The sequence below is a fragment of the Leucopleurus acutus genome (assembly GCF_964270905.1).
Source record: "Leucopleurus acutus genome assembly, chromosome: 5".
NCBI classification, from domain to species: domain Eukaryota; kingdom Metazoa; phylum Chordata; class Mammalia; order Artiodactyla; family Delphinidae; genus Leucopleurus; species Leucopleurus acutus.
In genome coordinates this window covers 97,180,842-97,207,200 of record NC_139147.1, presented here as the reverse complement: position 1 = coordinate 97,207,200, position 26,359 = coordinate 97,180,842, and the positions used below count along the sequence as shown (strand labels likewise).

The 26,359-nt window shown below is 38.0% G+C and overlaps 1 protein-coding gene across 6 annotated transcripts in view; it reads right to left on the bottom strand.

The window, feature by feature from the left end:
• Window positions 1-26,359, bottom strand: part of MECOM (MDS1 and EVI1 complex locus) — a 568,172-nt gene that overhangs the window by 281,479 nt on the left and 260,334 nt on the right. For all 6 annotated transcript variants that reach the window (XM_082840339.1, XM_082840340.1, XM_082840342.1 and 3 more), the window contains exon 2: window positions 5,376-5,713. In XM_082840339.1, coding sequence (XP_082696465.1) covers window positions 5,376-5,713 — 338 coding nt within the window. The remainder of the gene's footprint in view (window positions 1-5,375; window positions 5,714-26,359) is intronic.

Genomic DNA, 26,359 nt, shown 5'->3' with positions numbered 1-26,359 from the left:
GGCATTACCACAGGACCCAAAATCAAACTTACAAATGTGAGAACTATTTCTTTTAAAATGATATAGGGAGGCACACATTCATTATAATATCACATTTCAGGACTACATTGCTAGAATATAGTGTATTGTCAAAGCACTGCATCAAAATTATTTAATGAATGTCTGACTCCTGTAAAATCTCTTTCCACTATTCCTTCCCATCTATTTAACCCAACATAAGAGAAATTTACTGTCCACTCATGTCATTATTTTTCTAAGTCTGAATATGTGTATGCTTGAGGGGAGAAAATGAAAAGCCAAGTTCATACCTGGTATTTTAACTGATCAAAGTAATCTGGAGCAATTCTGGGTGAGACAGATAGAACAGAAGATTTGGCACCTAACAGGTGCACTGACTTACATCTACTCGCAGAGTTTTATGATGGCCAATGACAACAAATATAGGCAAAGAAAATATGCTAAATGGCAATATTCCAGAGAAACAAAACTTCACTCTCTTTTTCCAATGACCCACTTCCAGACTATTAAAAAATGTGCCACGCAAATTGCTCTTTGGCTTAAAAAGAAATTTATGAATCTCTCCTGAATCCTTGTTTTAATTCTTCATTAGGAAGCAATCAGTGCCTCCTTTTCAATAAACTCAGAGTCACATAATTAGATCATCCTGGAGGTAACTGAACTTCTAGAAAACAAGTGGGAGAAAGAGCAATCATTTATAGAAAAATCAGTAAATAAAATATAATTGGCTTTTGCCCTATCTAATGACCCTGGGCTAGATCTGTGTTTTAGTCAAGCTTTTGTTGCTTTTCGCCTTTATTAAGCACTTCTACCAGATAGAAGGCTCTTTGGTAGGCTTTTAACACACGATGTCACATTTTATCCTCACAACAGTTCTAATTGGGTACGTACAATTATTATCACCATGTAACATGCAAATAAACTGAGGGACAATGAATTTAGTAACTTTTCCCAAATCATTCAACTAGCACACAGAACCCTCAAGAGGATTTGAGCCTCGGAGGTCTCCCTCCAGAAGCCTGCTCCCTTCTGTTCTGCCAAGCAATTCCTATGTTATCACATAATGGTCATCTTAGAAGGAAGCATACAAGAAAACCTCAACTTGAACCAAGAGAATTTTTTAAATTATTCTTCACTAATCAGTAACTCTAAAGTTCTAAACGTAAGAAAAAGTGTTCTATCACTAATTACTTTTAGGTCCTAGAGACAATCAAGTACTCCCTAGTCTTGGAAAATCTCTTTGTTAGAGATAAGTCATATGCTTTGCAAGGTGGAAATCACTACCAAACTCTAATAATATTTTTAAAGTTTTTCTTTATTAAGTCAATACTGGTTTGGAGAAATCACACAAATGATGTTTTTTATGTTTATGGCCCAAGTTTACCTAACTGTATATTTTGGTCTATAGAACGTTTTTTCAAAAATAACCTATTTCTCAAAAATACAAACTTAAATGATTCCCCAGAAGTGCCCCTTTCGGGAAATATAGTTAACTTAAAAAATTATTTAAATGGGGTTCAGAAAGGTGGGCCCTAACTGCAATACTATCTTTGAGCTTTCTCTTTTAAAAACTTTCTTTGAAGAAACTACCATATCTCTTTACTTAATTTTAATTACATAACAGCTAATGAGGTGTGGCAGTTATTATTAGCCCATTAGTCAAATAAAAATGCAAGAATCAATTGATTTGGAGTAGTTTCCCTAGAATCACACAGTAGTGACAGAGTTAAGACTTCATTCTACATGTCTAAAATCCAGATTCTAGCTTTTTCATGGGCCTACCTAAGTCCTCACTTGTCATCTCTTTCAGAGTAACATAATCCTATATCCATTCATCCTTTCTTTCACTTATTCTTTCACTCATTCTGTTATTGAACAATTATTTTTAAATGTCTGTGTTATAGACTGAATGTTTAAGCCACCCCCAAATCCTTATATTGGAACCTTAGACCCCAGTGTGACTAAATTTGGAGATAGGGCCTTTAAGAGGTAATTAAGGTTCAATGAGGTCATAAGGGTGAGGTTCTGATCCAATAGGATTAGTGTTCTTATAAGAAGAAAGGACGTCAGAGTGTGCTCACCACCACCGCCTTCTCTCTCCCTCCCTCTCTCTCTCTCTCTCTCTCTCTCTCTCTCTCTCTCTCTCTCTCCTCTCTCTCTCCCTCTCCCCCTCTCTCTCCCTCTCCCTCTCCCTCTCTCTCTCTCTCTGTGTGTGTAGGTGTGTGTGCATGTGCATGCACCTAGGAATAGCCATGTGAAGACATAGCAAGAAGGCAACATCTGCAAATCAGGAAAAGAATCAGCTGAAACTTTTACTTCACACTCTAGCCTCCAGAATTGTGAGAAAATAAATTTCCTGTTGTTTAAGCCCCCCAGTCTGTAGCATATTGTTATAGCAGCCTGAGCCGACTAATCCAGTATGATTATTTCAGGTAATATACTTAGCATTAGACAACACCACAGGCAGCACAGATAGGACACAATCAAGACATTGCACTTAGTGGATACAACTATGCCAGCTCTCACGGAAATGTTGCTCTATTAGGGAAACTAGGCAAACAGTCTGGGTGCTGCACAATGCTTTAAGTTTTTTAGTATGGATTTACCTGATGCTATGGTGAGACAAAATGTAAACAGTACTAAATTGTGACTAGAAAGGTCAGGGATGACGTCATGGAAGAAGAGAACTTGAGGAATGAATAGAAACTTGCTAAAGATGCGAAGGAAAAGGAGATTCCCAGGTAGGGAGACCAGTATGTGTAAAGAATGGAGGCTTGATAGAATATAGGAACTATAAATCAGACACGGTTGGTGTGGGAGAGAGTACAGTCAAAGATGATCCATTTTTTTGGCTTGAGCAACTGAACAGATGGTAGTGCAATTTACTAAACAGGAAATGCACAAGGAGGGGAACTCTGAAGGGAGAAAAGAGCAAGCATAGTACTAGAGATAGGAATGACTTGTTCAGTTATGATAGGCTGGGTTTCTCTCAAGGAAATATTTAGTACAGAATCTGATGCATAGTAGGTACTCAATAACTGCTGAATCTGGGTTTCCTCTGTTCATGTTTATTTTCTTTGGCCTAAGAGGTTATTTTATCCTTCAATTCATCATTTTTTAGGAGTATCAGAAAAGAAGCCACACTAGTTAATCACAACTATTTGTCCAACCAAACAGGAGGGAAATCAGCTACAGTTGAGGGCCAATATGACATGAGAACAATTTAAAAGAGCACATGCGAGTAGGTCAGATGCCTTTGTGCAAGTGCCTTTGTTGATCATGATTGGATTAGGTATTAACCATGGTAAGATTTTTTTAAAGAAACAAAATACTAAAGTCAAGAACTCAACTGTTCCTCCGTGGATAACAAGTTTGCCAAAATCACCAAAAACAGCTCTTTCTCTGGTTTTGTTCACAATACATCTAGAGCAGATAGTCTACAATCTCAGAAGCGGGAGACCATTAAAATGGCAAAGAAAACCACCGAATTGACCATCAGCTGAATTCTTGAAGGAGAGAGAGGAAATGGGTGATCTTTAGCCAAAGAGTCATGAACTATTTGTAAAGTTATCTTGAATTCCAAGCAATAAAACAACTCAGTTTTGACATAATGAAAAGAATTACTTTACATTTTTCAAGGTAAGTATTTGCCCATGTATATATTGAAGATATTTTACTCCAAGGAGAAAAAAATTAATTATTTTTAAATTTCCTCTAAATATAGAACTATCCCCAGGTTCATCCCCGAATCCACAGCTATACTGTTTAAAAAGGCACAGACTTGCATTTACCAACCCTGGAATTGCAAAATGATTTCATTATTAAGTCTTGGTTTATTCCAAGCCTTCTGGATAATCTCGAACAGTACTGCACTTGTTGTTTAACTCTAGAGATTTTGTAATAAAAGTTTAATGAGTGACTTATTAGTAGAATGTTTATAGCCATTATTTTAAGGTGAACAATAATGACGTAAAGTTTGTACGCATTTGGTTTAAAACGTATTCAACTCACATATCAGTTAATGCTACAGTGATTTGTTAACAATCTCTTATCAATGTACATGTCTAGAGGCAATGTAGCTAAACCACAACTTTACCAAAGCTGTGGCTAAGAACAAAACTAAGGAAGGATTTCTCATTTGTAATTATGTGAAATCCAGATCTTAACTTTTAGCATTTCAGAATTTGAACAAGAATTGTTTTTATTATGGCATTTTGAGCAGATTTCATAAGGGGACACATATAAAGCAAAGGGACAAAAAATTGAAATTAAGTCCTGAAGGCACTGCATATTTATTTCTATTTAAAAAGCTAACCAGATATTCTATTAATGATCATAAATATTAAGAGAACATACCAAAATAAATCTATCCAATTTCCGTCTAACTGAAATACTGTGAAACCAAAGGTCAATCACATCTCCAAAAAACACTTTCTTGCCCATGTAGAAATTTCCTACAAGTTTTTCCGATATAGGTCAGATATTCCAGGAACTATGATGCTGTGATTTAACCACAAAAGTTTTTAAGGTATAAAAATAAATGGGAAATATATATATATATACTGAATTTGTACAAAAATTATAAACTCAAAAGAATGACATAGTTACCTGTCCTTAATGAAACAAAATTTATTTAGATTTTGTAATTAGACCATAACTTCCCACTCTTACATATTTACAGATGGGTTCTATAAAAAGAATGACTGAAACTAGCAACTGATTTTCATATTGTTTTTTGCTGCCATTTTTATACATGAATTACTCATTAAATCAATTTGAATATAATCATCACAGGATTCAGTACAGTACACACGTTCTGGAAGCATGTAGAATCAAAGCAGGGTTATCATAAGAAGGGTAAAATATATTAGAACACAGAGCAAAATAAACACATAGAATGAAAGTAAAACCAAATTAACTCAAAGCCACAAAATGGAGAAGACTAATGTTTCCTCCAATCTTCCAAACCCCCTTCACAAAAAAGAAAAGATAAAATACAATGAACATGTCATATGATGACTTTTGTTTGCTTATGCCACATACCGTAGGGATGGCCATATTCAATGTTTCCAAATACTAATAAAAAAACTATATTTCTATCCTTTAGTATGTTTTCAAGATACTATCCTTTGATCATTCAAGGAACCAGTTGAGTTCCTTTCTATCATGCCATACCTTTAAGCAATACTTTGTCTCTATCAAGCAGTGAAATTGTAAGGGAGGTTCATCCTTAAAACTCTATTTGAAGACATTTTGCAACAAATGGAATTTGCTTATTTTATGGACATTTAAAAAAGTAATCTCTTCTTTACACATGTTAATATATATAAATGTGTTAACTCAAAATATATCCTTACCTCCCATCCATAACTGGGGTCTTTCAGGTTTGACCTCTGTTCTCCTACATAAGGCCCAAACTTTTCACCTGCTTCAATCTTCCTTTTGGTCCATATTCCAAGGCCTGCTCCAGGCATATTTGACTCTCGAAGTTCAAACTCAGCAGGAATGGGGATATCATCAGGGATGTAGATGGGGGCTTTGTAAGGAGAGCCCTCCTTTGGAGTGAATGCTTCGCTGGATGTAGCTGGAGAGCATGGCTCTTGAATATTGAGGGAGAGAGTGCTGGCTACTCCATCTGCATCTGGCATTTCTTCCAAAGGAATTTCAGGGTAGCTGCCATACACACACTCATTACCTGTGAATAAATAAAAAGTTCATAAATTCCTACTAATATAGAAGAGACAGAATTCCACATCTCAATCTTCACCTTATAAAGTTGTTGCTTTTTAAAGACAAAATAGGAAAGACCAGTGTTAAATTATGCCTGCATTAAAATCTGTTATTCACAGACGAAGGAGGGGGGAGGGATTATTGCCTCTTTGGTTTATCTGTGTTGAATCCATAAATCAAATGAACTAATCTTTAACTGCCAGTTCTCTCATGGACCAGCTCAACCTATTATGCAGTTGGGAAACAATCAGCAATTTAAATATTATTATGAACAAAGTAGAGATAAGAAGTAAACATATGTGTACCTACAATCCTGCAAACCATCCCAAATTGGGAGCTAATAGCGTTATACAATGTCTTGGAAAGTTATATCATGCAATGATATCTTGGACTAAATTGTAGGAGAGTCATGAAAGATTCCAAAGGCTTCCATGTGCAACAAGGCTTAAATTTATATGGCAGGATTATTTATTGGAATATTAATTTATGTTTGTCCTTTATTTTTCCTTTCTCATTTCAAACACATCGTCAAGCCCTTGGTATTTCCTTGCCTCAGTAACTTACACAGCACAGAGAGTTAAAGTTACTTGATGCTAGTGATTCCTCTGGACATTTGTAAAAGCTAAAATCATTGAAGAAATTAGGTGAGTTTTCCAGAGGAAAAAAAGAGAAGACAGTGTCTTGGGGTGCACCAAAAAGACAGTGAATTTCCTCCAGACTGCGAAGTGGTAGAGATCAGAGGGCCTCTGCATGGAGCAGTGCCCTGGGGGAGGTGGCAAGACCATCTTCGAGGGAAGAGCAGGGTAGAGTAACTAGCAGTCTGGACACTCAACACCGGAGTTCTAAGGTATCCCCAGAGCAGCACAGCACCACACCTGTAGTAAATGATCACACCGTATCAGCCTTAAGATCTTTATGCAACATGGGGCTGGAAGGAAGCATAAAGAATAATGACTGAGCTTGAATTTCCCACCAGTTGAAGGAGATTTCAGTTATCTTAAAGCAAATAAACATGTTTCCACTAAGATTCCACTAGGATTATTCCACTAGGATTATGGACTGAGAGCCAATCCTAATTTGTTCAATTTCTAGACCTTCAAGGGAGGGAACCAAGAAAAATGGGTTAAAATTACAAGAAGACAGATTTCAATCAGACCCATCCAAAGGTAAATGGATTACCTTAAGTTCCCCAGCATAGGGGCTCTAATATAGCCTAGACAGTCATGAATTAATGATGATATGGAGAAACTGTAGCTTTAGGTTGATGAACTAGATGACCCTTAAGATCCTACCAACCCTACAGTTCTATGAATTATTAAAATCTTCCAAGATAGTTTATTGAGCTAGAGGGTAGAAAACCTGAGTTCTATCCCTAATTCCTTCTCTGATTCTCTATGGAAATTAATTAACTATAAAACCTATTAACAATTGTCCATCAAGTACTGACTTCTCTTAAAGTTTTGTGAAGTGCAAAGTGATTGTACGTGCAAAAGTATCTTTCTAATGAGGTGCTTGGTTCTTGATTCAAACAATGAGATAATGCCATTTAAACCAAGCACAGAACCAAATCAGGACCCAAACTTATTCCTATGAGACATTTGATCTCAACATAACAAGCTCATTATCATTCAAGTTCAGCATATACAAAATCTTGCACATTATCATCTAGTCTCAAATCGAGTCTCCTGCCCACTTCCCCATTTCCATTAAACATAATATTTCCCCCAATTATCCATATTCAAGGTTCTAAAATAACATAGATATTGTCTCTCCTTCATCCTCGGTCTATTCAGTCATTAAATGCTGTCCATTCTTCTTGCAAGATTTGTACCTTCATCCCATTCTTTCAGTCCATGTTGTCATTCCTGAATTTTCTAACAGTCCTCTAACTGGATCTTCAGACTGCCAACCTCTTTCCAGTATCCCTCAACACTGAGCCTGTACAATGCTGCTGAGTTTATTTTCCTGGCATATCAACATTCCTGTGCAATAGCCTCTAATAATTCCTAATGTCCACAAGTAAAACCTAGAGTTCTTAGGCTTGGAATAGAATCTCTTTCATTTTGAAAGCAATCTTATTTCTCTCTTAATCTCAACACTCCTCAGTAGGAGCCCCCAGGCCAGAAAAAGCTTATCCCTGACTTCTGAGCTCAGTGGTTCTTCCTGCCAGGCTACCCTATCTCAGTCCCTTTGCCCATCCAACTTCTAGTCATTCTCTATGTCAACTCCCAACTTATCTCTTTGCCATCCCATTTAGCATAAATATCCCCCTTCTTTGAATTCTCACATAACTTCCTCCCTCAATCTGATGATCAAATAATTCTGCCTATTGTTACCTAGAGTTTAATATGAATAATTCTTTTATTCCAAACTAGGAAACAGACCCTTAAAGGGAAAACTCAAAACACACTTTTTAGGAATTCTCCAAGTGATCCTCATAAAGGTGCTCAAAAAATACTTGTTACATAGATAATCAACCTAACGTATAATTTTATTGAACTACTAAACCAAACCAATATTTTTCTACCAAATATAGGAAATTATTTTGATCCTGAAAAGCACCTTTAAACCCATAGAAATGGAACACTATAGATTACAAACTTTCCTCCAAGCCCAACATCAAAAGAAACTATTTCAAAATGCCCCCAAAGAAATACTATCAGAGAAATATACTTCAGGGTCCAAACACCTTTGATAAAGTCTATCTAATTTTATTCTTCAGGGAGATTTTTCATTTCAACCTAAGAGCCAAAAGTTCACTAGCACTCTTGATACAGCTAAAAACATATAAAAAAATCTCTCTAGAGTTGTAACATTTAATTACTGCAAATGCAGAGATATTTTACAGATTCTTAAAGGGATTTATCAATCAATGTGAAGATTTGGGGTTTTTTTGAGAAGTACTAAAAATTGGAAGACATTGTGTAATCTATAGACTTATCCATTTAAGCAGCAGGAAACAAAAATGCTTCGAAATGAATAGAACTATTTCCTCCAGTAATTATCCATTAAAGGTCAGTAAAATCTCCCCTGTTGCCTCAAAGGGTTAAATTAGTCATACTGTCAGTTCCATCAGAGTGATCTCAAATCTTAAAAAAGGATAGAGACAAAGCCATCTGGGCCCTCCCCCTGACATAGCTGACCCCATGCCTTTGAGTTACCCACAAACTTTCCCAATGCATAATTTCTAAACTAGTGAGTTTGGATTTTAATTCCTGTGGTGACAAAATACACGTGTGCCCAGGCTGCTGCACAGAAGAATTTGAATTTAAAACCTGAATGCAATTTTGCTTACAATAGCAAAAAAATCCAATTAAACCTAAAGAACAACTTATATAGGTCAAGCAAATCCAGGAGAAAGATTTACGGTCCTATTCATCCACATGCAGGCGTTAAATGTATATGCAAACTCAGGCAATTTGTTTTCAAGCCACTGTTAATCTAGTATCATCTGAATTAAATATAAAAAGGGCTGTGGTAACAAAAAATGGAAATATAAAACTGCTGAGTTTTACGTATCAAAACATGCAACAATATTTCAACGTAATCTAGCATTATGAAATTTTCAACAGCAAATGCAGTTTATCATACTGCATTGAATATTTGCATAAACCAAAGTAAACTACTGTCTCCATGTACATTACTCAAGAACTATCCAAAAAGCTCCTAAAACATTTCATCTAAATGACAAACTATCTCAATTATCATATCTCCATTAAATCTCTGTTATTGAGGAAAAATTGGTAGATTTTTTCCCTGAGCTGTAACTACAGTTAATTAAAGCATTGCTCAGATATCATATTGACAGGTTGGACACATTTACAACAGGTTAGTAGCAGGTAAGAAGTGCTATATACATCAGTGCTCCCATAAAGATAAATAACCCTTGTAACTTCTTGGATCTGAACTGCCTGCTACTGGAATTTGCTTCTTGCATCCTTTAGGTGTGTCATCAACTGAAGGAGGACAGAAGGACAAGCTTATTGTTCAATTTGAGGCAAATGACTTGGGAAATGCTCTTGGAAATCAAACTCTTCAATTCAACTTTTAGGTGTTCTGATATCCCTGGAAACCAAGAAAGCGGCCACACTTGTATTAGACTGTATTTATTTCTATGACTCTGAATAACTACCATAAGGTTTCCACTTGAAGAGATGCATTTTGAAAACGTATCAGAATCTGCAAAGAGGAAACTGCAGAAATAATACTGATAATAATAACTTCTACAGATGTATCTATGTTTTCTCACAATCCAATGAGAAAACTATGGTGAGAAGAATAACCTTCCATTTTGCAAATGTGTAACCTGATACTCAAGGACGCTAATCCGTATATACAAAGTCAGCTGAGACTAGAACCCAAGTGTTTAAATCCACTCTTCCCTTTAACTTGTAGGCAACTTGCTTTTTTTCTTTAAAGATATGTTTTAAAGTTTGCTTTTTCAAAATTGTGGCCCTACCATGTGAATAGTTTATTTTTTCACCTTTTCACTTGATATATGAACACTTTCTTATGGTTTTAAAAATATTAAACTATATTTAATTGCTGCATAATATTCCATAATATAAATCCATAATAAGTGAACTATTTGCATAGTATTTATTTATGTTGCTTCTAATTTTCTGATACCATAAATACCACTGAAATGAACGTTCTTTCATATAAATATTTATTTTCATCTATTTTAATTTCCCTAGGTTAGATTCCTGGAAGAAAGCTTAGTGAGTATTGACAGATTGTTTATCAGAGGTGTATACCAATTTATACTTCTAGCAACCATACTGGCATTTATTATTATGTCTCGTTTTCAAATTTTATTAATACAATGGAAAAGACAATATCTATTGTTGCTTTAATTCACATCTCAATGATTACTAAGACTAAATATTTTTGTCATTTCTATTTCTCCTTTTGCAAGTTATTCATTGTTTTTAATGCAGCTTTAATTGGGCTTTTATTGGTCTGTCTTATTAATCATAAAGAAATTAGCCCTTTGATATAGTTTTTGCTACTATCCCCAGTAGATCATTTATCATTTGTTTTTTTTAATGGGGTTTTCGTTGTACAAACTTTTTAACTTGTATGGAATGAAGTCTATTTTTCCTTTGTGATTTTTACATTTTTCTTAGAAAGTCCTTACCCATCCTAAGGAAAAAAAAAAAGATTCTCTTGTATTTTCTTTGAGCTTCATAGTTGCTTTCCTACCAACCTTGGATTACCAATGATTTACTGCTGAGTGAAAAGCAGAGAAAAATGATTTCATTTATTTGAGCTCCTGTGAACGGCAGGCTAGGGAAAAAAATGCCATTTCACTCATAATTCTTTGGTTCTTATTTGCAAGGCTGGCCTAAAATGCCTTCTCTTTTTGTGGGTTTTACATAACTCACCATTTGTTTAACTTGGCCCCTCTGCCTAGTTTAACTGCAAATCTTCTGGGCAGATGCCATTCAAAATCCTGAGTTTCACCATTAATAGCATTCCGTACCTGTCATATAATACTTATCACTCAGCATTATCATTAGTGATACTAACATAAATAATTTTCCTCTCTACTCTTCTTCACATGATAGAAAATATTTAGCAACTAAATAGAGTTTAATATTAACATTAAAAGCATATATATGTAGTTTGACTCTAAGACAAATTTCCTTAGACATTAAATAAGAAATCTGTTCTATATACTCAGCTGTACACACATACGCATATAATAGACACATCCATGTGCATTTGTAGTGTGCTTGTGTGCTCACTAATCTTAAAAATAGGCTGAGACAGAAACATGGTTTGAAATCTCAGGCAGACTGGTTGAGATCAAAACTACATGAAACAACTGCCAGGAGGAGACCAGCAAGGGAATTGAACAGATTAGGTAACTCAGAAATTTAGACATTTCCCCCCATTATGTTCCTCATTGCAGTTTTGTAATAAAAACATGAGCAAACTTCAAAGGAAGCTCTGTAGTAAAGGTTAATTGCTACTAAAGAAGAGGGTGGGCCCGAGCGCCAGTACTTTGTGCCCAACTTGAGAGCAGACAGGAAGGATTACACGTGGCTGAGAGCTGCGGATGCGTGCCCAGCTCCACGAGCAGAGCAGGCGCTGCCAAACCTCAAGCCCCACCGGGGAACTCCTGGTAGGACGTGAGCGCATGAACACGAATCCAAGAGTTGGTGCCTGCTAACGGTAGGGCAGGGCGGGGCGGGGCGGGGCGGGGAGGGAGGGGGAAGACATCAATTTCCTTCCAAAATTCAAACCGGACATGCTCTTCTTCCCTTGTTAGGACAATTCCAGAGCGTTGACCGAGGCCTGTTGCCGAGAAAGCAGAGGAGCCAGCTCTTCTGCACCAGCAACGCAACCAATCAAGGCGCGCTGGGCTTGGGGAAAGGGTGGAGCCCAAGTCATGCCAGATGCACAAACAGAGCAAAGGAGGAGGCTCTGAACTGGCCAGCAGAAAACTGTGAGAGAATGGCCCCAGATAATGAAATTTAAGATCCCAACGAAAGGAAACTAGTAAAAGTAAGAAAAACGAATTGCCAGAAAACTGACTTAAACTAGCTTTGAAGCACCGCAGAAAGGGTCCGGAGGCACAGGCTGAGAAAATAGAGGCATCTAATAGAATGGAAGCTGCTGATGGACATGGTCTTCAGAGTGAGCTGCCTCCAGCAGAGAGGGGTGAAAAGAAAGTAGACCTCATGGAATCTGCTGACACTGGATTGCATTTGTAGAATCCATGTCTCTGGAGGCCATTATTTTTGTGAAATAACGTATCAACGTGGTTTGGCACATGGAATTTTTTCAGTGATCTTCTAAGCTTCCTTGCACCTCCAGTATTTGCTACTTCCTTGTACCAGAGTATTCCATTTCTTCCTTACGGAACTTTTTCCCCCAGGGTTTCCTAAAAGTATTCTGTTTATGGGCTGTCAAAAAGACCCTAAAATTATGAAAGAGTGTTGGGAGGCAAGCGAGGAAGATGGCAAAAAATACCACAGGAGTTGAAAGTAAAGGACCAAATCAGTGAACAAACATTTATCTTTCTCTTGGGATTGTGTCATATCCCTTGCTTGTCCTGGGGTTTTAAATTTGGTTAAGAGTTTCACCACACTCCTAGGAATTTCACAGACATTTCACTAAAGAAGTATGGTTTGTGAATTAAACTGGTAGCTTCTAAGCTCTTATGAAATGGGTTTGGCCACTTCCAAAAGTTCCTCATCAGAGATGGAATTAAGTTTTTTAAAACTGGTTAGGGAAAGTAATTGTCAGAAAATTCATAGTTGAGGTACCAGTAAAGCCCTTTGGTATCTACTTACAGAATCTAAAACAGCTAAAATAAAGACATTAAAGCTCTGTGAGCACTGCTCCAAGGAAAAACATGACCTGGTTAATGTTTGGCTTATTCTGTTGTTAAGGGAGACCCGATCACCAATACCCACTGGAATGACCAGGTAAGAACAGACTTATCACATATCACATACTGTTTCTTTTACATTATAACTATGGGCCTCCACTCTCTTTTAGCAAGACAAATTTTTAAGAGACTTTTGGCAACCTTTGACCTGATGGCTTTTCTCATAAGCTTTTTATATCCCCAAAGTGATTTTCCTTCAGATTCATTTAGAGTAAAATAGAAATGCCCTGAAATTATGTCGCAGCAGACTGGGTGGTTACTCTCAGGCAGTCTGAAATGACCAGAGTACAGCCTTTCAGTATTCAAGCCATATCTACAGTAATTATTTGCCAGCATATCTAAAAGAAGGCAGGCATTTCCTGTTGCACACAAATGGGACACTCTTATCTAAATTACTGTTTAAACAGGTATTTAAGAAAAGACTATCACAGGCAGGAATTTACTGATGACGGAACACATTAGTTTAGGGCTGGACACATTAGTTGAGGACCAACCATTGTCAGGAAAGGAAGCATATCAGCATCAGGAAGGTATAGGGAATATTTTATAACTCCCATATGGGTCAAGTTGGGGGATTTGTAAACTATGCCGTCTGCACTCAGGAAAAGCAGGAGTGGCACAAGCCCTGACGTGGAGGTCCGGATTCCGCAATAAGTCTTCACTGCCCAGAGTAACCTCAGAGCTTGAGACTCATAGCTTTTTGGGGTCCCTGTTTCCTTATCCGTAAAATAAGCACATTGGACAAGTTCAGCCCCAGGTCCATTCCACTCAAGCAATCTCAGTTCTACATAATGAAAACCAAAGGATGGGCAAAGTTTGGTGTACCAGAAGCTTATAAAATATATTTCCTGGAAAGACACTTTGAGAATTGGTTTGGTCTCTCCCAACATGTAACCTAGGAGAGACTGTACTCTGGCTGCCCAACTTTGTTCTAACCAGTAAAACTGGAATTTATTCCCAGTAGAGGCTTATAAAACTGGGCTGTTATTCTCACATTAAGTAGACTGCCCTCTGGTGAGGACTGTGGTTTACGTGTGGGCAGAATGTGTGGTTTACTACCTCTAATTTGTTTATGTTGTTGATGGTGGTTTCAGAAGAAAGCTGCAGCCCTTCACAGGCTAAAGAGTGACCTGATTTGCTTCCTTTAAAAAAAAAAAGTGTTTAAAGCTGGGGAGGAGAGCATGAGGGTGCATTAATGTGCCATTGCTAACAGAGGAGCAACTGGGATCCCTCTGACCACAGAGCTGCTTCATCCAGCTCTGCATGTGAAATGAGAGCCCCAACTTGTTTATTATAATTACCTAAGTGTGGCTTGGTGGCTTTTGGCAGAGATCCTTGCTGCCTCCAAAGGAGAGACCAAAACTCAGGAGCTACAAGTTAAAGGAAGGAGCAGGGAGTGTATTTTGTAACAAGGAGACTGAATTCTAACATAAACTAGGTAAAAATATTCAAAACAACCCTCAAAGATGAAGATCAAAAAGTAAATGAGATTGCCCTCCACTTTCTACCATATAATAAACAAAGATAGGTGTGCAGGAGAACTGAATAAACAGTGTAAATATAAGTTCAAGTTCATTGTCACAGCTAACTTGATGCAGATCCTTCCCTGTTGCTACAAAACAGAAGAGCTTTCTTATAGCCAGGAGTCCTACATAAAGAAAAGAAAATAATTATGCATGTCTGGCAGAAGAGGGAGTTGTAGCAATGGCTTGCCGATAAAAAGGAATGTGAACAAGCCACAGAACGCTAACGTAACCACACTCTGAGTTTGATAAGGAGCAGAGAGTGCCCAAAAGAATGAAATTGTGTTAGTCTCAAAATTAGGTTTTATTTGAAAGTGAACAATGTTCCTTGTTCTCACAAGGCTTGGTAACAAGCACAACAACGTATGATCTTAAAGTGATTCTGTGGGGAAATTCCTTGATTTAGCTGATTTCAGCTTGGACTCTCACCCCATTGCAAATACAGTATCTTCAGTGTAAAATAAGTTTAGATGATTCCAAGGAGTGCAATTTTCTGCCCCTATTTCAAACTCTAAAGGCCCCCATATGGAGTTTCCCAACACTACATCATATTAAACGTAAAATCATTCAAAACCATGGGGATGGATGGAGTGTCACTGAAAAACATAAAGAAAGGGTTTTTTATAATTTGAGAAAACATTATACACTTAGATAAAAAATGTTTTCAGGAAAAATATGAACAGATGTAGCATGTATATGTGTATACATACACTAAATAGCACTTATGATTTGAGAAGGGGTAATTTCAACATTGCTAAGTGGTAACACAAGCTAGGTATTTAAGGGAATGATATAATATTACAACTTCATAGACTACCAAACTATGTATGGTCTCTGGAAATTGTCATTATCAACATGTACAATAACTAGTAGCATTAGGTGGTCTGTACAGTATCCTTCAAGTCTAATTGAGTCACACAGTCTAAGACACTTGATGGGCACCAGGCACTGCCTCCTAATGAGAACTGACTTTTAGAGAAAGGCATTCAGGACCTCTTCTATATAAATTACTATCGTTTGCAGCAAGAGAGGATTATAAATGTTTGCTGGCAAAAAACTAAATTTATTTACAAACTGGGTCTAATTTACTCATGGCTCCAGTACAATCGGCTTTTGTCGAAATATTTATGTTATCTGTACTTTTGCCTCACTAAACTCTACCACAATCATAAACACTGTTGAAAAATTATTTGCAGTTAGCAGGATTTAAACTACCCATTATATCACCAGCTAGTGCCAGTAAACTTTTGCACTGGTTGATAACGTTTCCTGTGGAATAAATATACATTTGACTGTCAAAATCTTTGGTGGGCTCCATACTATGAAAGTTAAGTATTAAACAGATGTCCCAGACTTCACCAGTTTTGTGTGACTGCTTCAATCACACATTCCAATTGAAATTTTGTGGGTAGATAGACTACAAAAGTGCCCAGATTTCAATTCCTTCCTAGCATTAGGAGAGGAATTAGATGATTGAAGTGTTGGGGTGATACTCTTTGCCCAAGATGCTACTTCTCAGACTTAGTCATTTATCCACCCCAAAACATTGATTTGGTACCATTCTGTGCCTGGAACTGTGCGAGTTGCTATGGCTAGGTATAGAGTTGAATAAAATCAAACTTCTGCCCTCAAGAAACTTAGACTTGAGTAGTGAAGACAGAGATGGTAACAGGTATATGACTATGCAATAAAATAAGATCTAAAATGAGGTTAGGAAGAGTGACGGCTGTTAAGAGTTGAATATAAGTAACTGCAATTGGGCATGCCAATCTACAGAATTAGAAATGGGTAAAGGGGGTCAAAAGGTGCAAACTTCCAGTTGAAAAATAAATAAGTCATAGTGACGTAATGTACAGCATGGTGACTATAATGAATAATGCTGTATTGCATATTTGAAAGTTGCTAAGAGAGTAGATCTTAAAAGTTCTCATTACAAAAAGAATTTGTAATTAGGTATGGTGACAATGTTAACTAGACTTACTGTAGCAATTACTTTGCAATATACACAAATATCAAATTAGTACACCTGAAACTAATATAATGTTATACGTCAATTTTACCTCAATAAAAAATGGAAAAAAACAAGAATAAATCTCTTCTTTCAATTCTTGGTGGAAATGCAGTTGTCATTCACATTCATTTCTTAGAATCACCACGTTCTTCACAGTAACATAAGGATCAAATAAGGGATGATTGGGACTTCCCCAGTGGTACAGTGGTAAAGAATCCACCTTCCAATGCAGGGGATGTGGGTTTGATCCCTGGTTGGGGAACTAAGATCCCACATACCGCGGGGCAACTAAGCCCGCGCACCACAACTACTGAGCTCGCGCGCCTCAACTAGAGAGCCCGCGCGCCTCAACTAGAGAGCCCGCGTGCCGCAAACTACAGAGCCCACGTGCCCTGGAGCACGGGCGCCACAACTAGAGAGAGAAAATCCACACGTCACAACTAGAGAGAAGCCCGCACACCACAACAAAAAATCCCGCATGCCTCAACAAAGATTCCGTGTGCTGCAACTGAGACCCAATGTAGCCAAAAAATAAATAAGTAAATAAAAATTTTTTAAAAATTCTTTTAATTGCATCAACTTAAAAAAAAAGGGATGATTTACTCTCACGGCTTCTAAATAACTCAAAATGATGACATGAACAGGTTCTAAAACAGCATTGCCCATATTTCTATTGCAAAATAAGCCAAGAAGAAAACTACATGGAGAAGTGGATGGTTTCCCTGTCATGTAACTAGTAAAAATGTATTTCTGCGTGGTCTACTTCACTGCAAAAAAACTAAAAGTTCTCCTGTGAACCAGGTGGGACTGCTGGGATGCCAGTGAAACTCCCACCAGCCTATAAATGGCCCAAACCACAGCATTTACCTTCCAGTTTGAATTGAAAGTTGTGCTAAACAGACCAGAGGTAGTTCTGCTTGACCTCAGAACAGTGCTGTATGCAGAGGGAAGACCGGCCGGATCACCCTGGAGTCTCCAATTTAAAGCAACAGTTGTCAGAGAAAACGGCAGCACTACTATTTTCTGGTGTCCCACACTATTCAAAGATGATGTTCCTTTCCCAAATAATATCCACATATGCCTATGATGGTCAAAGAAACTTAACTAAAAGCAAAAGTAGCAAAATAAATTTGAGAGCTGTATTTATGTGGTGGAAAAAAATCTCAAAAAAAGAATCTATTCATCAAGGTGCTTTGCGAAAGAGGAATACCCAAAACCTGTTACAAATATTTGTAACTTCATATTTCGTAGTATATACATAAAATATTGTGTTGCCTACTTATATCAACATTATCTAAAATGACTCTTACTTCGATCCAGGTGTTATTCTCCAGAATAAGCAAAATCTCAGTGATTTTGTTTTATGCTTTTGCTGATCATTTTATGGATTCATTCCAATAAATCTTCTTTAACAAACTGCTTTTTAAATAGGTTATAGCTGTTGAGTATAGCTAAGTTAATAGTTGAGCTGTTAAATATAGTTAAGTTAAAATCTTTTGGAATCATGTTGCTTGACTGATGAAATAACTGATTGCAATATCCATTTTTTCATAGCATTGTAGAATCTCAGAGCTAAAGAAGCTAGAAAATTATCAGTGTACTCATCTAAACATGTAAGATGCTTGTTGATTCAAATATATTGTTCATCAGTCCATGTAAACGTATATAAACTATGAGTGCTTGAAAGGAAAAATTGGAAATACTGTAATTCTATCAAAAGTATATAATGTTAAGAAAATCCTCTGGGGGCAGGAGAGATTCCTAAAGCATATGAAACAATTATGCAATAACTTAACAAGCCTCGTGCTGTTTTTATTTTTGTTGTTTTTGTTGCTCTCCCTGTTGTATTACTCTATCTACTTCACTCAACTTTTTAATACTCATCACCACTATTAGATCTTAGCAACTATGATCCAACACATACCACAGACCGTTAATTATTTAGTCAACAAGACTTTTATATGCAAAGCACCACGTGGGGGGGTCACAATAAAAAGAATAAAGTGAAATTGCTGATTTCAAAGAATTTATAATCTAGTCAGGGAGATAAGACAAATGCCCAGGAAGAATTAACTTGTATAATACAAAGCTGCAATGAATAGAGTCAAGTGAATGGTATAGGAAACAAGAACTACAATAATAAACACTAAAAGTGATTTCCTCTTTTTTAAGAGAAAACTGAAGTGGAAGATGGCTAAAAATTCTACCTGTGATAAAGACAGATAATTGAGAGAATTGTGAAACAAAAGGTTATAGACTGCGGCTAAGCCTTGGAGAGGTAATGACTTTTAATTGGATTGAGTTTATCATATTCACAGAGGTACAGCAGACACAGAAGAAAGGATTAGAGTGATTTCCACTTTCCATTATTTGGCATAATGAGAAAACAGAGGGTGGTCCACATCTCTCATACATATTATGAGCCATAGGAGATGCTTAGCATGTCAGTTTTTGGTAGCATTGAGCTTTCCTAAATAAACACATTTATTTGGACATAGTTAAGTCAAAAGAAGTCACCTGGCAAAAAAAGGTTACAGGTCATTCATTTGAATAGTGCAAAGGATTTATGAATTTTTAAATTAACCCTCCTAAATCTCGACACCATTTCGAACAGTAGGGTATATCTGCATTTGCCTTCAAAGTTCAGCCAGCTTAGAAGGGTCAAATGAAAATACTTGGCTAAAGAAAAACCAGCTGAGCAGACTTTCTTTCTTCTAGGTATAAAAGGGGTGCATTATAAATTCTTTCCAAAACAGCATTATTTACATCAAGTCAAAACACATACAGAAAACAAACAAACAAAAAACTTGTGTAAATATGTGGTGAGTCATAAAAGGATCAGGCAATTTGCCCACCCCAAATTCAAGTGAGCCCAAGTAGGAAAGTTTATGAAAGCACACCTCCACCAAAGTTCTTCTGGACTATAAGGTGATGCGAGCAGGGAGCATGGTGCCTAATGTACTGTAGAAACCCCCTGCCAAAGTTTCTAGGTCATGATAATAATTTAATGTGTAGTTCATGACTCAGAAATGTCAGACAGGGCTTCCCTGGTTGCACAGTGGTTGAGAGTCCGCCTGCCAATGCAGGGGACACGGATTCGTGCCCCGGTCCGGGAAGATCCCACATGCCGCGGAGCGGCTGGGCCCGTGAGCCATGGCCGCTGAGCCTGCACGTCCGGAGCCTGCGCGTCCGGAGCCTGTGCGCCGCAACGGGAGAGGCCACAGCAGTGAGAGGCCCGCGTACCGCAAAAAAAAAAAAAATGTCAGACAAAGCAAACCAGTTGTGCTAGAAGTAGTGAATGGTATCTTTTTCTTTCTCTGAGTTGAGAAAGTCTAACAGATATTTGCAAAAGGCATCACACAAATTGTGCCTGCAGTCTGTTTAAGGATACAGTAAAAGTGTCCCACTGAAGGAAGGGAAAGTGCATGCTGAATCTACACATGCTTCTGTACACACACATACACACACACACACACACACACACACACACACTCCAAATGCTCAAAATCCTAATAGATGAATTTAACCAAATGGAATCAATTCAGAGTTTGTACCGTGTCCTCACATTGCAGCCTCTTCAAATACATTTGTTAGAAGAAGAGTAAAACTAGACAAACAAAAAATCCCTATATGGGTAAACCATATATTTATCCTTTCCTCAAGATTTTTACTGAGTCCTCCTGGAAGGAAGATTGGTAAGCCAACATCGAATATTGCCAACTAAATTTGATTCTCCAGCGTTTACTGCAACACCTGCTATGAACCAGCTGTACTTTGTAGGTTGTAGAATGTAAGCTTCACGAGGGTAGGGACCCTGTCTGCTTTGTTCACTGGTGTGCCTGCAGCACCAGACACTATGGCACTATGGTAAATGGTCAATAAATACTTAAAAGAATGAATAAATATAGGAATAGATAAATACAGTAATGAGCCTTCAAGGAGTTCAAAGACAAGAGCAGCTATCCCAAACCAGACTGTGCATCCAAATTTCACTTGGAGCTTATTTTTTTTGGCGGTACGCGGGCCTCTCACTGTTGCAGCCTCTCCCGTTGCGGAGCACAGGCTCCGGACACGCAGGCCCAGCGGCCATGGCTCACGGGCCCAGCCGCTCTGCGGCATGTGGGATCTTCCCGGACCGGGGCACGAACCCGTGTCCCCTGCATCGGCAGGTGGACTCTCAACCACTGCGCCACCAGGGAAGCCCTGGAGCTTATTTTTTAAAGTACAAACTTTATGGCATTTCTAGATCTAGCAATAAAGAAGCCTTGTTCATATGATAGAATCATTCTTCATAACCTCTCCAGCTTCCTAGTATATAGCCTCAACCCACAATATCACAAGTAAATTCAGATAAACTGTAAACCACAGCCCCAAGCCAATTCCTGTTTAAACCAGAAGACCACATGGGATTCAAGTCCACCTAACTAGTTATGTGGCCCTGGGAAAGTCTCTCAATCTAGTTGAACCTCAGTTTATTTATCCATATCTGACATTTGCTCAATATGGTAGCCTCTAGACACATGTGGCAACTGAGCCTTTGAAATGAGGCTACTCCAAATCAATAGGAGCTGTAAGTTAAAATTATACACCAGGTTTTTAAAACTTGGTACAAAAATTGTAAAATATCTAGTTGATAGTTTTTGTATATTGATTACATACAGAAATGATACAATTTGGGATACAGTGGGTTAAGTAAGAGATACTAGTAAGATTAAGTCTCCCTGTTTCTTTTTACCTGTTTTAATGGAGCTACCAGATATTTTTTAATTAATATGTGGTTCTCATTTATATTTCTATTAGACAACACAGGTTTTTAATATACTTGTGACACAAAATTACAGTAAAAATCAGAAGGAATCATTCATTTGAGCATCTTTCGTATACTTTAGAGGAAACTGTGAATGCCAAAAGTCAATATCATTATTATTAGGAAAGATTCTCTCGTCTCTAGGTCTTAAGTGACGGTTCTTAAAGGTCAGTGTCTTTCAGATCCACCTGCATTCAGATAACAAAAGGTAATGAAATGGTTCGTGAATGATTCATTCTCTACCACTCCCCTAGCAATAATCTCTCAATAGACACTTGTTGAAACCAAATGTGAAAAGATCAATGTGGTCATTGACATGGTACAAAAAGATGAGTTCTTCTGCCAAGAGCTGTGTGATGATGCAGGAAATAGCCTGGACTGAGTATGGTTAGAGGAGGCATTACTGGCCAATGAGCAATAAGCAATATTTGATAATGGGAAATGATAAACTTTTCCCATGATTTTAGCCCAAAATGCACAGAAGAAAAAGTCATGGGATTAATTTATCTCTTCTCCTATCTCTTGGGTAGGGCAGTTCAATTCCTCCCACAAATATCCCATTTCAACACTTCAAAAAGAACATGTGCCTTGAAAGATAAAGGAATACAATAAAAGAACACGAAGAACTTTCTTGCTGTCCTTTCATTACTAGGGTGTAATTGGTGACCATCCAAAAACACCTCTTAAGTCTCAGCTGATGGATGAAGATGGAAACAGGTACACTTGGGATGTAAATACCTCACAATACCCTGATAACATTCCCAAGACTTATAAGAAGTTCAGTAATAGGAAGACGGGCAAACCCACCCAGAGTTCTCTCAGAGTTCTATTATGCGAAAGTGAGGAGTAGCCAGGGTTCCTTTGGGGTAGAAAATTAAATTGTCATATGCAGCTTATTCTGTACTCTTACTAGATCATGCCTCTAGACATTTATGAATATTAACTGACATATTTACTGCAATGTAAGGCAGCTGCTAACCAAACATTCCAGCCTTTGTTCCAAACCTTGTATAATTTTCTTCCAGGCTGTTGATTTTGGAGTAGCTGTGTAAGCCTGGTGAACTGCTAGCAAAGAGTGATCAATCAACACTTCGAAAGCTTCCGGTTCATCCCAATACCTGGGAGCTACTTTGATAAACAGCATTCTTGGAACTATGTAAAATGTATGTGTGGGAACATGGCAGGTTATTGTTCTTATTTTTTATTTATATTTAAACAAAATATTCTGTTTATAACAAATCCCCACTTGCTCTAAGATTATTCTGTCCTGAACTCAATTCACTAAAGCTCTGTGTGCACTTACATCAATGTTTTCTTTATAGATTTAATGATGGCCTCCAATTTATCCACATTTGGGGGCACATTAATAATAAAAATATAAAAATTCCCTACATCCCATCTTAAGACCTGGATAAAGGGATTGAAGAACGTCTAAGACAACTGCTTTCCTGGATGCCTAGAGAGTGCTAAAGGTGCATCATTCTCCCAAGAAAGTTTTATCCTGGGTCAGGATTGACACTCATTTTAGAAAGATTTCGGAGGGTTAGAGCTCATCAATTTTCTTCTCAAAAATTGGTCACAGCTTTCTGGAGACCTCAGAAAATTCTTTCATGATTGGTCATAACCAATTTGCCCATCTTATGCCTTTAATGCATCTTATAATCTAGCCACAATAGTCTATTTCACGTTCATGAGTGTAGAGTTTGGTTTCTCTGTGTTGTTTTCCTTGACAACCTTCTGTTCTTGAATGTCCTTTCCTCATTCTCCATCACACTGCTCCCTAGCGAAGCCTACTGCTGCTCTGAGAGCGAGGGATGGAGCAGTGAGCAAAGCCAGCAATGCCCCTGATCTCAAGAACCTTACAGCCTGGTGGGTAGAGGGAGAAAGGAACCAACGCATAGCTGGACAATATGAGAGAATCTTAGGTGCTGAGGAGAAAATTAAGCAGTTAGAAATGTGGTGGGTGACTACTTTAGATAGGGACGGCCTCACAGAGGACGCAACACTCAAGATTTATACATTGAAACTCTTTCAGATCCAGTTTAGACGTCATCTCATCTGCTAAGGGTTTCCAGTCTACATGTCCACCACCTCCCCAAGCAGAGTGAGCGCCTTCCTTTTTGTATCCCAGAGAATATAAAATGTACCTCAGAATGTATTCTTCTGTCATTTACCCTGGTGCTATTATAGTTAGTTGTTTTCATGTCTATTTCCCCGTTTTGATTTTCAGCTACTTGAGGGCAAGGGCTATGTCTCAATTATCTTTATACCCTCCTCCAGTGCTGTGAATATAGTAGGTGCTCAAATTCAAATTGAACCAACTTTAGAAAATGCTAGTTATGAGGACTTTTATTTTTAGAAGCTGTACTTTGTAGCTCACCCAGCTCTGTATCTTAAGCAGATTTCAAAGGAAGCTATTACCCACAAAAGTCATTGCCACCACTGGAAAAGAGGTATTTTTTAGAGGATTTCTAAACTATTAAGCATTCAGAATACTTGCTCAAGTAGGTGATAATTGCCAAGTGCTCTTGCAGAGGAGGTTAAAGTTTGGAAACAATAATCTTTTCCAATAAATTTCATACAATTACCCCTTGATCCAAAAAGGGAATTCTCAAGCTTTCTGTTTGAAAATATCCCACCCACCCACCCACCCCGCAAATTGAGAATTCCCCAGTTGAAGAGAATCAGAAAGAGAGGCTTTTGGTTAATAAACTAGAGCACTGAGCTGAACTTTACACAACACAAGCTGGATTTCACAACAGCTAGTGAGAGTAAGCACAGAGTTTGAAAATCCTACCAGAAAGTTTTGGGTTTTGTTTCTGTGTTTTTTTAATAAACACTTGGCTCTTTTGTTCTGAGCTTAAAGACTGTGCTCAATAGAGTCCTCTATTCTTCAAGTGACACCTTTAAAAAAATAAATAAATTGCTCAAATACAAGAATTAACGAGACAAATTTTAAAATGCCCTTTTCTGAAGAATCCAAGTGTTCTTACTTATGGAATCTGATTCTGAAATTCCAATTTAATAAATAAGCTCCCAACCCCCTACCACAAAAAGGAATGTCTCCAAGTTTAGACTGAGGTAGGATAAATATGCCACATTCTATTTCAAATACCAAGAACAAGGTAAGTATTTTCCCTGCTGCTTCCCTGCCCTGTAATTTGACATCCATTTTAATGATGCTTGCTTTATTGCTTGTCAGAAAAGTGAAATGGCCTGTCAATTTTATGGAGTTTCTCCTACCTTTTGGATGGTTATATTACATTTCGAAATAAGTGTATAGCTTGCCCATCCCCTTTTATTTTTATCCTAAATGGTGCATGTGTGGGTTGGGTACTTGGCTGCCCGTGGAATGAAGTCATAATTTCAGGAGTCCAGGAGAATGGATCAAAATCACGCCAACACTTTCATGAATGGGTATATGCTGCTAAATGGATGTTTACCTAGAAAAGTCATCATCTGGCATGCAGCATAGCGAATGCTCCTAAGCAGCTAACTCATGTATACTAAACAAATTTGGCTTCGCTGCTGTGAGAGCTGCCCTGTGGAAATTCTCAACATACATTTGTTTGATTGAGCCGTCATTCCCGGTTGATCTGCTGATGATCTGTGTCACTTTGTTTAAATGTCCTAATGTGGTTTTTTCTATATATACAGTGAAAAGCCAGTATGTTCCTGTGATGGATTAAATAGAGGTGAAATTTGAGAGTGACTCCTGTTTTTGATTCCTGTGTTCTCAGACAGGTGGGTCTGGAATGATCAAGAATGTCACATTCAAACACAGGGAAAAATATGGAGCCCTTTTGATTTAAAACACATTATTGTAAAGATATATTTGCTACTGTGTTCTCCCTGTACAAGAAGCTATTTAGGATTCCCCACCTAAACAAACACCATATGGGTTAATTCTCAGCATCCTTTTCAAATGTCCAAACACCAAGGATACAAAACTCACTGCCGGGAAATGCAGTCTGAGAGAAGTGAGCAAGGCCCATTTCTGATGCATGGATTTGAGAAATCAAATGCAATGTCAGGTTAGAACCGAAGCTCCCGATCTCAAATATCTGAGTAATGGTTCAGATGGAAACCCAACACCACGGTGCCATGCAATGTCTGAGGCACTAATCAAGCGACTTTCCATGGCTAAAGCACTTCCTCCAGCTAATCTTCCTAGCTAGGCTCTCAGCTTTAATAACCTATGGGATCTGCTGTTAAGTGTGGGGATCTGGGCACCATCAGCACTGATGTCGCCACTCTGCCAAACCCCAGACAACACGTGATGCGCACGCGGTCTCCCCACCCAGCTCCTGTGGATGTGGCAGACCAAGCCCTGTCTTAAGCTATGTCCCCCACCCCAAAAATACATTCCTGACCCAACCTGCTCTCATACCTGAGACCCTCCCTGCAATTAAGCATCAGTCCTTTGGGTTAAGGAGAGTCCTCCTGACTATTGATAGTTTGTTTCTTTCAAGATGCATTTAAAAATCTCTTATGGGCCACACAGACACTGAGTTTGCACTCTAGAAGCCCAAATGACTGACCTCATTCCTGGCCTCAAAGAGCCACAGTCCAGGAGAGAAGGAAGCTGTGCAAATAAAATATAGTACCCATGATCAACCAACTATGTACAAGGTGCAGAAGAGAAAGGAATTCATTCAGAGGGTGAGAAAGGTTCGGAAAGGCTGCCCAGGGATGGTGACACCTAAGAAGGGTGTGAAAGAATAAAGATAGTTTCAAAGGAGCTTCCCAGAGAAAAGGCAAGAGAAGAAAGACCATTCCAGGAAGAAGAAGGAGCATAGTTTAAAGTGTGCCCAGCTTAGTATGGGCATGAGACTAAGGGTTTCTCAGAGTCACCTGATTTACAGTGG